The sequence below is a fragment of the Micropterus dolomieu genome, linkage group LG17 (assembly GCF_021292245.1).
Source record: "Micropterus dolomieu isolate WLL.071019.BEF.003 ecotype Adirondacks linkage group LG17, ASM2129224v1, whole genome shotgun sequence".
NCBI lineage: Eukaryota > Metazoa > Chordata > Actinopteri > Centrarchiformes > Centrarchidae > Micropterus > Micropterus dolomieu.
In genome coordinates this window covers 6694990-6709424 of record NC_060166.1, presented here as the reverse complement: position 1 = coordinate 6709424, position 14435 = coordinate 6694990, and the positions used below count along the sequence as shown (strand labels likewise).

At 38.7% G+C, this 14435-nt stretch overlaps 3 protein-coding genes across 5 annotated transcripts in view; 1 reads left to right on the top strand and 2 right to left on the bottom strand.

Annotated features, from left to right (window-relative positions):
- snx19b (sorting nexin 19b) overlaps positions 1-333 on the bottom strand; it is a 52125-nt gene extending 51792 nt beyond the window's left edge. The window contains exon 1 of one of the 2 annotated variants that reach the window (XM_046074871.1): positions 146-333. In XM_046074871.1, coding sequence (XP_045930827.1) covers positions 146-234 — 89 coding nt within the window. In that variant the 5' untranslated portion in view covers positions 235-333. The remainder of the gene's footprint in view (positions 1-145) is intronic. The other variant, XM_046074872.1, reaches the window with a different exon arrangement.
- Positions 1-14435, bottom strand: part of tpst1 (tyrosylprotein sulfotransferase 1) — a gene marked incomplete at its 3' end in the record, with an annotated part of 837181 nt that overhangs the window by 153293 nt on the left and 669453 nt on the right.
- Positions 5760-13577, top strand: il4i1 (interleukin 4 induced 1). Of its 2 annotated transcripts, none has more exons than XM_046074878.1 (8): positions 5760-5853; positions 7265-7370; positions 7736-7950; positions 8090-8202; positions 10496-10697; positions 10787-10855; positions 10969-11105; positions 12270-13577. In XM_046074878.1, exons 2-8 carry the CDS (start codon positions 7340-7342, stop codon positions 13036-13038), a joined length of 1536 nt encoding a protein of 511 aa, XP_045930834.1. In that variant the 5' UTR covers positions 5760-5853; positions 7265-7339; the 3' UTR covers positions 13039-13577. The 2 variants fall into 2 exon arrangements, with proteins under 2 accessions (XP_045930834.1, XP_045930835.1); XM_046074879.1 differs by lacking the exon at positions 5760-5853 and adding an exon at positions 6457-6551.

Here is a 14435-nt window from a genome sequence, read left to right as displayed (position 1 = left end):
GACTAGGACCCAAAGATTGAAGTATCATTAGCTAGCTACAACTTTATAGAACCGTGGAGTCGCGTGCGCAGTGCAGATAGTGGCGTCCTTTCGTAAATATATTTCCCCTGGCTACCTATTTAAATAAAAAAGAACAATATTTAACCTGCACGACCTGTCATGGCACTCAATGGGAGGTCTCGTGAGCGTCTTGATGACAACTCCGTCGTCTGGTTTGTTTACTTCCTGTATCATGACGTATGTTCAAATGAGAAAGCTTCCCCGAGTCTGCGGTGCGCCCCTAATGCTCTGGAAGCGCCAGAATAAGGTTGTCAGAAAAAGAAACAAGTGCGGTCTAAAATATTACCTATTGTCACTTTAAGATAATAATAAGGATCACACAGTGTTGTATTGGCGTTCAACAACTAAAGCTCCCATGATGCTTTGTCAGCAGCAAAGACTCATGGGTGATGTTGTTTCATGAAGGTAAAATGTGGCGTTCGAATTCTCAATGCAGAGGGTAACCTAACACATGAGGTGTCTCTAATTTAATCCATTTTACAACTCAAGAATACGCAGTGGTGGGTAATTCTGGGTAAGTCACAATTTCATATGAGCAATGGTTCTTCCTCCTAAAAACATAGTGTTGGTAGTTAACAAAGTGAGAGAGAAGTCTTATAGAATATTGCACTGTATGTACCAAAGTGTGTTAGAATGGTTTGTGCTGATTATTGAATATTCTTGTGATTTATGTGGATTAGGAAAAAATATATTTGCAGACTGTGTAGCCTATTTTTTGATTGAAGTGACACAAAACTCTGGACAGACACTGAACATTTTATAAGGAGGAAGACTGAGTAAGTGATCTACATTGTGAGGACAGTTTTCTGTGTTTTGAAGGCAGTTAGATCTTTGTATGACTGTAGATTTTTGTAGATTTCACATAAAAATGGAGTCACTCCAAACTGACCACATTACCTTCTAAACCAAACCTTCCACTGCGCAGAAGCATTTTTAAGGAACTTTTTTACTGTATTTATTATACAGTACAGTAGTTTTTTTAAAATGAGTGTGTGTGCATGCACAATGTTTTCTTTTTGTTTTAGGAGTTGCACAACATATTTTGTTGGTTGGTGCAATAACAATAAAGTTTTATGTTTCTGATTTCTGAATACAAAACAATACAAATGTTAAACACAAAAATGAACTGAACATTTGTTGAATTTGGTACATGCACTTAGTGAAATATTTTAATTTTAATTTTTTATTTATTGTCTTAAAAATATATATTTTAAAATAGACTTGTTGTATTTCTGCCATTTGCATATTTGTAGATTATAATCCTTGTTATTTTCATCTAAAAGAGTTGATGTGTCAAACCTCACCGTACAATTACACTGAAATCTTTAAGTTTTTGTTTCAGATCATCAAAACTTCTCTTGTTTTTTGTTGTTTTTTGGGGGAGGTTTCAGCAAGTTATAGTTGTAAATTGACCCTTTTTAGCAGCCCAGATGTGTTTACATTATGCCATCATATAAGTAGGGGAGTATTTGTTGCAAAGGAAACTAAAGCGGCACAACAAAGCGTGGGAATGTCTCACTGTAACCAGCAAAGTACAAAACAGGGTTCAAAAGGATTCCATCTTAAGGTGACACAATATTATACATTTATACTTCAAGTACAAAGGCAGTCAAACAAAGCATCACATATCAAAGTCAGTACCAAGTTTGTGAAGCAAAGGAGTCTTTTGTACTAGATGACTGTGAACCAGCTTGTCTTTGGCCCTTCTAGGGACAAAAGAAGGAGGTTCAGGGAACAGTTTGTGCAAGGATGGATCACTGTGTAATATATCTTGTCACGATGTGGGTTGGAAGGGCCCAGAATAAACCTTTTCTCCAGTCCAAGGAAGCGGTATGCTTAGGCGCAAAACTGGCCTGAACAGTTTGGCCTGGGACACAAATACAAAGTTGTGAGTCCACTCTGTAATCATCAAAATTCAGTCATTAGGTAGATTGTCATCTGTTCTGGATTGTTAAAGGTGGTTCACTGCTTCAAGACCTTCTTCATGTTTGGTATTGCTATATAAAAATGTAACATCCGTGGGGACCATGAATAAATCACCAATGTCTCATCCATCTTGGTAAGAACATGTGTGGTGTCTTGCAGGGCAAAGCAAAAACAAATGGTTTAATGAAATGATCAATGAATCAAGAGGCAGGTTCAGAGATGGAATCTATACCATGATGTTGGGTGGAAGGTTACGTACATTTTTGTGTGTTTGGGGGCTTTTGGGGTATAATTGTAGAATGTTGGGTGTCTTGGATCTCTTTTTTTACAAAGGAAGTCCTTCTCTTTTTCAGTTAGCATGGTTATTGATTCTGACTAGGATGAGCCGTGTTCTTCACTCTTGCCTATATGCTCAGAGAATGAATAATTTATCATTTCTTATTTTATTTTATTTATTTATTTACCAGGGACAATGCACATTAATCAACACAGTAGTTAGACTTCAGTGTAGCTACATTTTCATTTTCTCATTTTCATCCATGGTCCCTGAGCAGGTTATAACTAAATAATGCCCCACATCATCAGTCCAGTGCTTCAACAAGTACTGCAAGAAAAATACATTAAATTATAATGCATAAGTACATTACAAAAATGATAAAAGTATAATTAAAAATAGTGCCAAATATCAGCAGTATAGTGCCTAAACAAGTAGTGCAAGAAAGATAAAATACAAGATACATAAACATAATACATAAAATACATACATGACAATGGTGACAGAAGTACAGTAATAGAAAGCATTAAGATTATGGAAAGGGCAGATATTTGGTTGGATTGTCTTAAGCCATGTCTTATGTTTATATTTAAAAGTTAAATAAGTATTACATTCTCTCAATTCAACAGGTAAACTATTCCAGTAACAGGTAGCTCTAACTGAGAATGCCGTATGTCCAAACTTACTACGTCTGTACTGTACAATCCTGTCCCCTCTAACTGCCCTTGTTACCCTACTAGTGCTGTCCTTCTCCTTTATGAACTGGTTCAGTGGGGAGGGGCTATGCTATGTAACACCTTAAAAACAAGGCAAGCATCTGCAAAATTTTTAACACAAAAACCTTGACCTTTCTATCAAGAGTTTTTATTGTCTGTTTGTACAAGGACTCAATTGGTTTCAGTGTTTGTTTGGGACCAGCTTGTAAAGCAATACAGTCCCTTCCAAAAGTATTGGAGGGGTAAGGCAAAGTCCTTTGTTTTTGTTGTTCACTGAAGACATTTGGGTTTAAGATCAAAAGATGAGGATGAGACAAGAGTTCAGAATTTCAGCTTTTATTTCCTACTATTCACATCTAGATGTGTTAAACAACTCAGGACATACCACTGTTTGTTCATTGATAATGTAACTGATGGGTGGTACGGTGGTGCAGTGGTTAGCACTGTCGCCTCACAGCAAGAAGGTCGTGGTTGCCCCAGCCTTTCTGTGTGGAGTTTGCGTGTTCTCCGCATGGGTTCTCTCCGGGTGCTCTGGCTTCCTCCCACCATCCACAACAATTTACGGAGAAATGCATTGAAACTAATGGGGAGGAAGTTTCTCATGCAGCAGCACAATGAGCCAAAGCACACTGCCAACAAAACAAAGGACTTCATCAGGGGAAAAAGTGGAAGGTTTTAGCCTGGCCAAGTCAATCAGCTGACCTTAACCCAACAGAGCTGCATTTCACCTCCTTAAGAGGAGACTGAAGGGAGAAACACCCCAAAACAAACAAGAAGTGAAAGAAGCTGCGGTAAAAGCCTGGAATAGCATCACAAATGAAGAATGCAACAGTTTGGTGATGTCGATGGGTCGCAGGCTTGAGGCAGTTATTGCAAGCAAGGGTTATGCCACCAAAATTAAATGTTATTTACTTTAAGATTATTTGTTCCATTACTTTTGCTCACCTAAGAATGCTGTGGTCTAATACAAAGGGTGGTATGTCCTGAGTTGTTTAACACATCTAGATGTGAATAGCAGGAAATAAAAGCTGAAATTCTGACCTCTTGTCTCATCCTCATCTTTTGATCTTAAACCCAAATGTCTTCAGTGAACAACAAAAACAAAGGAATTATCAAATATAAAAATCCAATAATTTTGGAGGGGACTGTATGTCTTGTATTGTTTTTGTATCATTGTCTCTTGGGTATTATTGTCTTTACACTTGTTAAAGCACTTTGTAACTTGTTTTTGAGTGCTCTACAAATAAAGATTATTATTATTATTATTATTATTATTATTATTATTATTATTATTATTATTATTATATGGGAAACGATCATAGAAAGCATAAAGAATAAACAGATCTCCCCTGAATAAACAGAGTGCCTTATTTTTTTCCGATGGTTGTCTGCACCACTTAATACCAAGCAGGACTTTCTGGATCCTGTTTTTTGTGCTTTCACCTGCCCCACTAAAGAGTAACTGTCAGGTCAGCCTCAGAGCCATGCAGCACGTCCTTCTACTACAGTAAACACATGAATTTGTAAAAGCTGTATCCATAGGCTGTTACAAAAGTGTCACACAACATTTCTGTGTTGTTGACTTCTAGGCTCGAAAACAAAGCTGCATTTGATGCGGGAAATGAGAAGAAACCACTAAGCACAAAGCTTAACACTACTCAACTCAACTACTAAACACATTGTAGGCTATTTCAGTTGTTTAATTCATACACTAACAGAAATGTAAAAGCATTAGAAGGATTAGAGATTTAAAGGTGCTTGTAGACAGGAATGGGCAGTATTTATGATATGATATGATTTAAAATACGTATTTGAAATACAAACTAGGATTTTGTCATTTGTATTTGATAGGGTTGATAAAAATGGCTTCATATTTTGTATCAAAAGACTTTTGAGTGTTTTGTACTTTGTATTTATTTATTGTACTGTTAAATACTTTGTGATAAGTCTTTGTGAGATAAAAATGCTGCCTACTCAGCAATTAGCCCAGACTGAGAACACGAAAAAAACGGATCCAGAGTCAAACCCAAAAAAGAAGTTCAAGGTGAGAAACCTGGGTCACCAGTTTTCCATCCATTTTCAAGCTTAAACTGAGTATTTGGGGGCTTTTTGCCTTTATTTTATGACAGGACAGCTTAGAGAGACAGAAAATGTGGGAGCAAGAGAAGGGACAACATGCGGTGAAGGGCCGCAGGTCTCGAACTCGCTGTTGTCGTACAAGGGGTGCGCGCCATGGAGCGTGTGCTAGCGGTGAGCTAACTGGTGCCCCTAAATTGCTACAATTATAATAAGTTTTAGTGTTCATTTTAGTAGCCTAGGCTAAATTGTTTACAAATTACATAATGTTCTAGCTAACTGTTTTACCTGAGTAGCAGCCCTCACAGTTAACTTTAGCTTGATACTTCCAGCCTATGTAAAGTTTTATTGATTGTGCAAGAAAAAAATTGTAATAAAGCTTTAAACATTTGGAAAACTGTTAGTTAAACATTAAACTGTTGGTTTGTTTAAAACTAACCTTTATCTAGCAAGAGGGATATGAGAATATTTGATCTGTGAACTGGTTGTCAGATTTATTGCTTTATTGCTCTCATTAGGCTGTTGCTCTTAGTGTTCTGGTGAAGAGATTTGATTTCATGGTACCTTGGGAAAGTATTTTTTTGTATTTTTGAAATACAAAAATAAAGTAGTTTATTTTGATTATGGTGTTTGGTATCTTATTTTAAAAACACATTTAGATGTATTTTTGCCCAACCCTGCTTATTTGAACTTCTCCCTCTGCTTCCATTGTTGATGCTAAGCTAAGCTAATGGTCTCCTGGCTCTAGCTCCATACTGAACACAAAGAGGAGAGTCTACTACGCTTCTCATCTCACTCAAGGTGATTAAGTGACATTTCCCATAATGTCTAGTCTAAGTTTTTCTCCAAACTTGCAATGAAATTTTCTGACATTTTGCGGGCAGCACAACAAACATAAAAGTGACATATTAACACCATATATATAGTTGATATAGTGTTAGGCCTATTGAAATATCCAGCAGACACAGGGCAACGTTAGCATTAGCATTTGAAGTCTTGTTTCTGACCATCTGGTGAATATAAGTCTAAGGTTTGCTTTCCACCAACACCTGATCAGTATTAGCCGCTAACAGTAAATGCTGACTTTGCTAACTGTGTCTGCTGTTTGGTGTTGGCCAGGTTGTTTTCTCTTTTTTCTTTGTTTTACACCTACAGCAGACCAAAAAAACTGACTTTATGGTGAAGTCCTCTGATTTCTCAGGGTGAGGTGAGGGACTGGAAATTTTGGATTGTGGAAATACAGACGTGTTTTGTTCATCTGTATGGATCTGTGTCTGGGGGTTTCCCTGATAGAAGTTACACGCTTCCCATTCAGCACTGAATATAATACAGCCACTAATGATGTCAGAAAAATGAAACTGGACTGTTCTTCTTGCTTTTGGTTTCATTTACTGCCGCCTATAAAAATGGTCTACCTGCTACTGTGTGTTGGACACAGAAAAAGGTTTTGGTGAGTGGGACTGCTTTATTTTGGTAATAAAGACCATCAATCTTTACAGGTAGGTATTGAACACTGTTTACACACACACACACACACACACACACACACACACATTTATAAAGACTCGGGAATGCACTGTGTTTTTGTTAAGTATGTTTGATGTAATGAAAGGCAGCTTTATCTTTGACTTTTTGACTGAATGAGCAGTTTCAGGTCACATATTGAAATGAGTGAAAATGGAGGAAATGAGGTATGCTGATGACTAGTATAACCTCACTAATCTGATTTGTTCAGTGTGGTTGACTCTCGAGCCGGTGTGGGAAAATATTTCTGGAAGACCTGAGGAGCCACACAGTCCCTCATTAAAATTACGTTGGGAGCAATTTCACACATACCACGCCTCCAGGTTTCCCAAGCTGATTTCGTATGGCGAGACAGAAAGTTTAGCTTTATCGGGGACTGGGTCATTTCTCCTCAGTCATGCATAGGCTCACGACAACGTACGAGACATTACCTTTGGTAAAGGTGAGGGGAATGAAGAGATAGTCTAGTCTGGGCTGCTTCTCTTCTTCATTTTTGCATGTGCATGAATTAATGGCGGTAACTAATTATGTGGGTACTAATATGAATGTATTTTTTCTCAGTTTTTCGAAAATGACAGTTCAGTATTGAACATTTAGTTCAGTGGGATGTTAAATGTCTATTTGTTCATGAAAACACTGTCTGAGCCCCTCCCACTAAACTTAACATGTAACATCTTGTCTTTGGTAGGTTTCCTTTTCCTCTGACATTGCCGGCATCAGCAGCAGGAGTAAGAAGTCCAGGCTGTGGAGTTCCATCCTCAAGATGATCCCTCAGATGGCACTGTGCAAATTCTGTAAGTATTAAATTTACCACTGATGCTGCCATTGTGATTTCATGAATTGTGCAATTCATCTTTGACATGTAATACAACCATAATAGCATCCGCATCATGGGGGAGAGAACTTATTATGCAATTTAAGTGGATTAGTGTAAAAATGTTATGTTATCTGTCATAATCCCTGAATTCTGGTTAGAGATGTTCAGTTTGTAACTCAGCAGTAAAGAAAGGAAACTGAAAGTTGGTGTTTGGTTGCTTAGCAGTCACTTAGGTTTATTTTCTGTTTTAGCTGTTCAAGTCTTACTGTTGAGTTTGAAAATATCCCTCCACCTCTGCATTTGACTCATGATGCTTGATTTGATATTTTCTTCCTGCATTAGTTCCTCTGGTTCTAGTCGGGGTTGTGGTGTTTGCTGTGAGTGGGATCATTGGAGACCCTCTGTACGAGTGCCTCCAAGACACTGACTACAGTGAGCTTCTCGACATTGTGGACAAAGGTCTTCCTGCCACTAAGACCCCTCATCACGTAGCGATCATAGGCGGGGGCATCGCTGGACTGACCGCTGCAAAGTTTTTAGAAGATGCCGGACACAAGGTAAGGTGATTTAGAGTGAGGAAATAATGACTTCTTCTTGAAATGTATACCGTACACATACAGGACCATGTTGAAACACATGCTATACATTTTAAAGTGTATTTCACATGATGATATATGTGTCCCCTGGGACCACAAGGTCACCATAATAGAAGCCAGTAACCGTATTGGAGGACGTGTGGAGACCTTCAGGAACAGAAAAGAAGGCTGGTACGCAGAGGTGGGCGCCATGAGGATCCCTAGCTTTCATAAGTGAGTACCAGAGTGACTTGTCTGTCTCGTTTAACTGCTGGGCCGTGACAGGGACATGAGTGGACTGATAATGTTAAAGGCACTTTGTTCCATCAACAAAATATTCAAGTACTTGAATTAATGGTTTTATTAGGAGTAGTAGTGATGTTCTTGGACTTTTACATTTACATTTCAGAGGGAACTACTGTACTTTTGCCACTAGATTTATTTGACAGCTGTAGTTATTGGTTCCCTTACTGTTTTCTGATGTCATGTAGCTATCAATGCTAATAAGCTGATAAATGAATTCCTGCCCTGTTTTCATCTATTTATCATACTCATGAATTAAATAGCTAGCTAAAAAGAGAAGTGATGCTGTAGAGCAGTGCTTCCCTAACTTTTTCAGCTCAAGACCCGAAAGAGAAATCTGGTGTTTCCCTGGGACCTAAATTTACAAAAATACATCTACATTTACAAACAATGAATATAGGGCAAAACAAACCATGTATGTAAAATGTATTAATTTTCTTATTACAGTAAACAAAAACAACAACAGCCTATTCTCCTTTCTGTGTCTCACCCCAGACCCTACTCTTTCTGATCCCCTCACATCATCACTAATCTCACCAAAGATCTTTACTCTGGGCTCAGTTTTTGAAAGTGCCACTTTGAGGTCCTGCTGAGCATTTAGTCAAGGTACAAGGTTGTTTATTAGTCATTATACAGCACAAGGCTGCATAATGAAACAAAATTTGTAGTTCCTTCATGTTACATACAACATACAACTAAGTGTAGGCCTATATTAAAATATGTTTAACATTTAAAATAAAATAAAACAATATACACAGTTTATTTCTATACATATATACAGACATGGAAACACCCCGAACATTCCACAGTGTATTTTTTGAATTTGCATCTGGGGTGAGTGTAAACAACAGCAACCAGATGATAACATGAACATAACATGTTTCATCTTCACAATAAACAGTCTGACATTTAGGATACAGAGTCCATCTTGACTGCGTTTGAGCACCAAGCATCACTGATGTAAAACACAGAGTCCACCTCCTCTCACCTTGCGCTTATAGCTCGGAACATGGACCACCTGCTGAGTACTTGATCCGGGATGTTGATGGGGCAGGTCTCTGTAACGACGTGAATTCCATTGTCTGGTCAGCATGAGTCCCATGTTGTCCAGACCGGATCTTTAGGAGCAGAATCAAGTCCAAGCTGGGCCAGCATATTTCCATTCCTGGCTCTCTTTCCTCTCCTCTGAGTGATCACCGCACCCGCCGTGGCGCCTGATCTGGTTGTTTGGGCCAGGTGGATCGTGGTCCGCTGTTCTTGAATCCAAAAACCCTGTCTTCATCTTCCAATAACTTTATTTACGTGTTTCGGCAAGAAAGGCGGGGAAAAAACAGATAAAAAACAAAAGTGTAGCGAAGTTTGAATTGGTTTTTCAGGTATGTTAGAGTGGGAAAACCAGGTTAACACAAGTAGGCTGTGCCAAATGGAATCATCACATCTTGAAGGATTCTTCTCTGCAAACAAAAAAATTGTTTGGACATTCCCAGATACAGCGAATGTCTCCTTTGGAGATACCTGTCCAATTTATTATTAAAATACTCATTACTAAGCACTTCCCCACATATTGCACATTGAACTCATTGATCCTTGCACTTTCATTTAGAAATAGGGTCGACAGTGACAGATCACAGACAACAGACATAAAAAAGTTTGTACGGACAGAAGATCAGGTTAGGGAGAAGAGAGAGATAAATTCTCACACAGCATCTGAGCTGAACAAACAAGTGTAGCAAAAAAAGAACGCTCATTCACATATTTACATAATGTAACATTGTTATGAATTTTGATGATTTTACTCCCTGTGGCTGTAGAGAATCAACACCCACCATTTGTTCGAACAACTAAGTTATAAGGGATGCATAAAGTGGTAGTAAATGATTTAGTAGTAAATGGTAGTAAATGATTAATTAACTTTTTAGCTGCCAAAGAGACCAAGGTGGTAGAGACCAAAACAGAGCTAAAAGGAGGGTAACTGGACTTAGATTTATCAGGTTGCCAAAATCAGGACTTGTGTAATAGGCACTTGCCATATCAACTTTGATAAGGTGAGACTATGTCAGTGTTGAGTTTTCAGCTTGCTGCACTGCCCCCAAGTGGCAAAACAATCCACTCATGCACCTTTAATTAAATGATCTAAATACTTTATCCTCAGCTCATCTTACCTAAACAGAATGTCAGATCTCTCTTCCACATATAAGATTTTTAATATCCATCTATCCCACAGGATTCTTCTTTCCTTTGCCTCCAAATTACACATTTCCCTAAACCACTTCATCCAAGATGACATCAACACCTACTACTTGGTAAATGGAGCGCTACAGAAAACCTATGCCGTGGAAAACAATCCTGGCGTGCTCAACTACAACTTGACTGAAAGAGAGAGAGGGAGGTCAGCTGCTGAACTCTTCAGCCAAGCACTCTGGAAGGTACATTCCACAAATATCATTATTACTTTTGCATTTTTATTTCATAAGGATACGGATGCCTTGTTGTAAGTATTGTAACCTGTGCACAGGTGAGGGATGACCTTAAGACAATCGGCTGCAGTGCCATGTTGGATAAATATGATTCCTACACAGTGAAGGTAAAAGTTTATTCATTTTTACATCGTCTTAACAGATGTCACACAGCTCATAGATTAAATCTGAAAGAAAACGTGCACTGTATAAATAACAATTTACTCGTGTTTGCGGACAGGAGTATCTGGTGAAGGAGGGCAACCTGAGTCGTGGTGCCTTGAGGATGATCGGGGACATCCTGAATGAAAACAGCCTCTTCTACACATCACTGATAGAGATGCTGTACATACAGTCAGACATCAATGACAACACTGAGTAAGAAATATCCATGTTACCATTTAATTATGTGTCTGTCACACACAGTCTGGTCTAACTTATGTGGTTTTTTTAGAGATAGTGCACATCACCTGAATCTGCAGCACCCCTATATAGTCATAGTGCTGTTTTCAGATAAAAGCTCTAAAAAGCCATTGTACACAAACTGCTCAGCGCCAAACAGCAGACAGACACAGTTTGAGACTGTAGCTGGTCAAGAAAGTGGAGCATTTATAGCTGAAGCGTCAGACAATTCCCTCAGCTGACAGAGATCAGACACAGAGCTGAAAGAGAGTGAATTGACATTCATCAGGTTGCCAAAAACACAACTCATTGTTAATGTCCATGTTGTGTTCACTACTTGTTTCTGCTGCTCCCAAGTGGCCAAAAAAGTCAGTTACAGCAAATTTAAATACTTTCTGTTGATAAAACGTGTTTCTTAAAATACATTTTGTAGGCAGAGCTTTTACTCTTAATAGAGTATTTTTACATAAAGCTGCATTAACTGAGCTAGCTGGATATACACAAATACAACCCCGATATAGATATATCCACTGGCTTCCTGTCCGCTTTAGATTGATTTTATTGTTTGTCTTTAAGATTTTAAATGGCTTTAAATGGATTTAAAAACAACCCTAGTTGACCAAAGTGTTTTCCAAGTTCAGGATACACAACATAGGTCAAAGTGTATCCTGAACTTGGAAAGCACTTTGGTCAACTAGGGTTGTTTTTAAATGTGTTACATAAATAAATTTGACCTTGAACTTGAGTTCCTGGCCACGTGACAAATATAAGTCCAACATTCACTCTATTCACTTATAGCTCTGGAGGATTGAAACTGGGCTATTTCAAATATGGAGACTCTCCCTTTTCTTCACCTACTCTTGAGGGAAATATCTGGCTCTTTGGCTGCTAAATGCTCCACTCTGACTCTCTGTTTGCTGTCTGTTGCTGAGCAGGTAGGGTACCTGTGTTGATTTAGCAGAGCTACCTGCTGCCTGCTGTGTCTAGAAATCTTAAAGATGCTAAAACGCTCTGAGAGGAACTCCAGAGTCATTATAAGTGATGCCTTCCACATTACACATAGTCATTTAATCCATTGTTAATATAAAATATTTATCAGAGAAGCTTGATAAATGATATATTGTGATGTTTTTTCCCCAGGTACTTTGAAGTGACTGATGGCTTTGACCACCTCCCAATGGCTTTCTACCAGGTGTTGAATGCCACCATCCTCCTCAACTCCAAGGTCAAGCTAATCAATCAAACAGGCGGCAGCAATGTGACCGTCACATACCAGGACATGCGTAATTCAGGCTCCATGACCAACCTCACAGTGGACTACGCCCTGGTTACGGCCACAGCCAAGGCCACCCTCTTTATTGACTTCCAGCCCCCTCTCTCTGGGGACAAGATGGAGGCTCTGCGCTCAGTTCATTACGCCAGCTCCACCAAGGTGGTGCTCAGCTTCAGGGAGCGGTTCTGGGAGAAAGAGGGCATTAGAGGAGGGAAGAGCATCACAGACCGGCCCTCTCGCTTCATCTACTACCCCAGCCACAGCTTCCATGGTACATCTGCAGGGGCACTCCTGGCGTCTTACACCTGCTCCGACGATTCCACCCTCTTTCAAGGGATGGGCGAGGAGGAGCTTATGGCTGTGGTCCTGGAAGACTTGGTCAAAATCCACGGAGAGGACATCAGGCATCTGTGGACAGGGGGGCTAGTGAAGAAGTGGGGCTTGGATCCATACAGTCTGGGAGCTTTCGCTCTGTTCACACCCTACCAGCAGGGACACTACTCCAGAGAACTGTTCCAGAGTGAGGGACGGGTACACTTTGCAGGAGAACACACAGCTACACCGCATGGGTGGATTGAAACTGCCATGAAATCTGCACTCAGGGCAGCCAAAAGTATTAACAGTCTTACTGTTTAGTTTTATGTGTAGAAAATATTTTCCCTTGTGCTCAATCTTGTATGTTGGTTAACAGACAGTATATCTTGTGAAACTAGTCATAATCAGTGTTAACCCCTCTGTTAATGATGTATATCTGTGTTATGTACATATTGATTTAAGTTTGATATATGATCAGCACTACAGCAAATCCTAACATTTCAGAAGCTGGAGCCAGCAAATGCTTGAAAAGTGACTTGATTAAATAGTTGCTGATTAGTTTTTTTTGTCGGTCAACCAGTTGATTCATAGTGTAATCAATTCAGATCTACACAGACTACTTGTTAGAATAATAAATTGTATACAAGCAGCATGACAAAATATCAGCATTTGTTTGAAGAAACCTTGATGAATGATTTCTAAACCAGCATTTTTCAAGTCATGTGTTTCATTTTTGTATTTTCATTTCACTTAATAATTTCACTTAATTTTAAATAACTTATTTATTATTTTAGGTTGAACAAGAAAGTAAAATACCTGAATAAAGTATTTGCTTTACATTGAATTTTTTAAATTGAGATTGAAATAAAATGACTACCATTTTGTAGACCTGTTCTTCCAGCAGTCCATATGAATAGACTATTGTGTGTCCAGCAGGAGACCCCACTGGAGTCTGAATAGGTGTACTTGTTGTTAAATTGGATTTCCCATAAATTACTCAGTACTTTACAAGTAGTATACTGACCTAACTTGACTTTTTACATTTTATGCTACTTTATGCTTCCACCCCACTGCAGTGTTGAAGTTACAAGCCCCACTATAGCATATTTCAGATGTCTGTGAGCAGCTCCACCAACAGAAAGAGTCTGTTAACCCTTTATAACAAGACTACAACATATAAATTGGGTGCATTATGAATTCCTGTAGCTCACCATAACAAATGATCAAGTCATTATGACTTCTAGTGTAATTGTAGTTCATTCATCAGTCATTGTTTCAAACACAAAGAGGTCAAAATCCAGTGTTTCACAAAAATAAATAGAGAAATTCAATTTTAAGGGTAAATTAAAAATATATACAAATATGTGTCGTAGAACTTGTTGCTCATCTTTCCTGTCTCATTAATCATCCCATGATGCCTCAGGGGTTTTCTTAGGAGGCAAGACCCCTGGGTTAAACTAATTACGGCCTCAACCAACTACATGTGCCTACACTTTGTTTCAATGCCAGCATCTCCCCTATTTAGTGCCTGGAGCATGCAGTATTTCCTTTATATGTTTGGACAAGAAGTAAAAGTCCTAATCAATTGAACATATATACACAAAAATAGTCCATTACAAGTAAAAGAGGTATGTCAGCAAAATGTACTTAGTTACTGTATTTCATAGTATTAGCTTGATTATACTTTATATGCTGTTTTAGTCCAGTGTGTCCCAGAC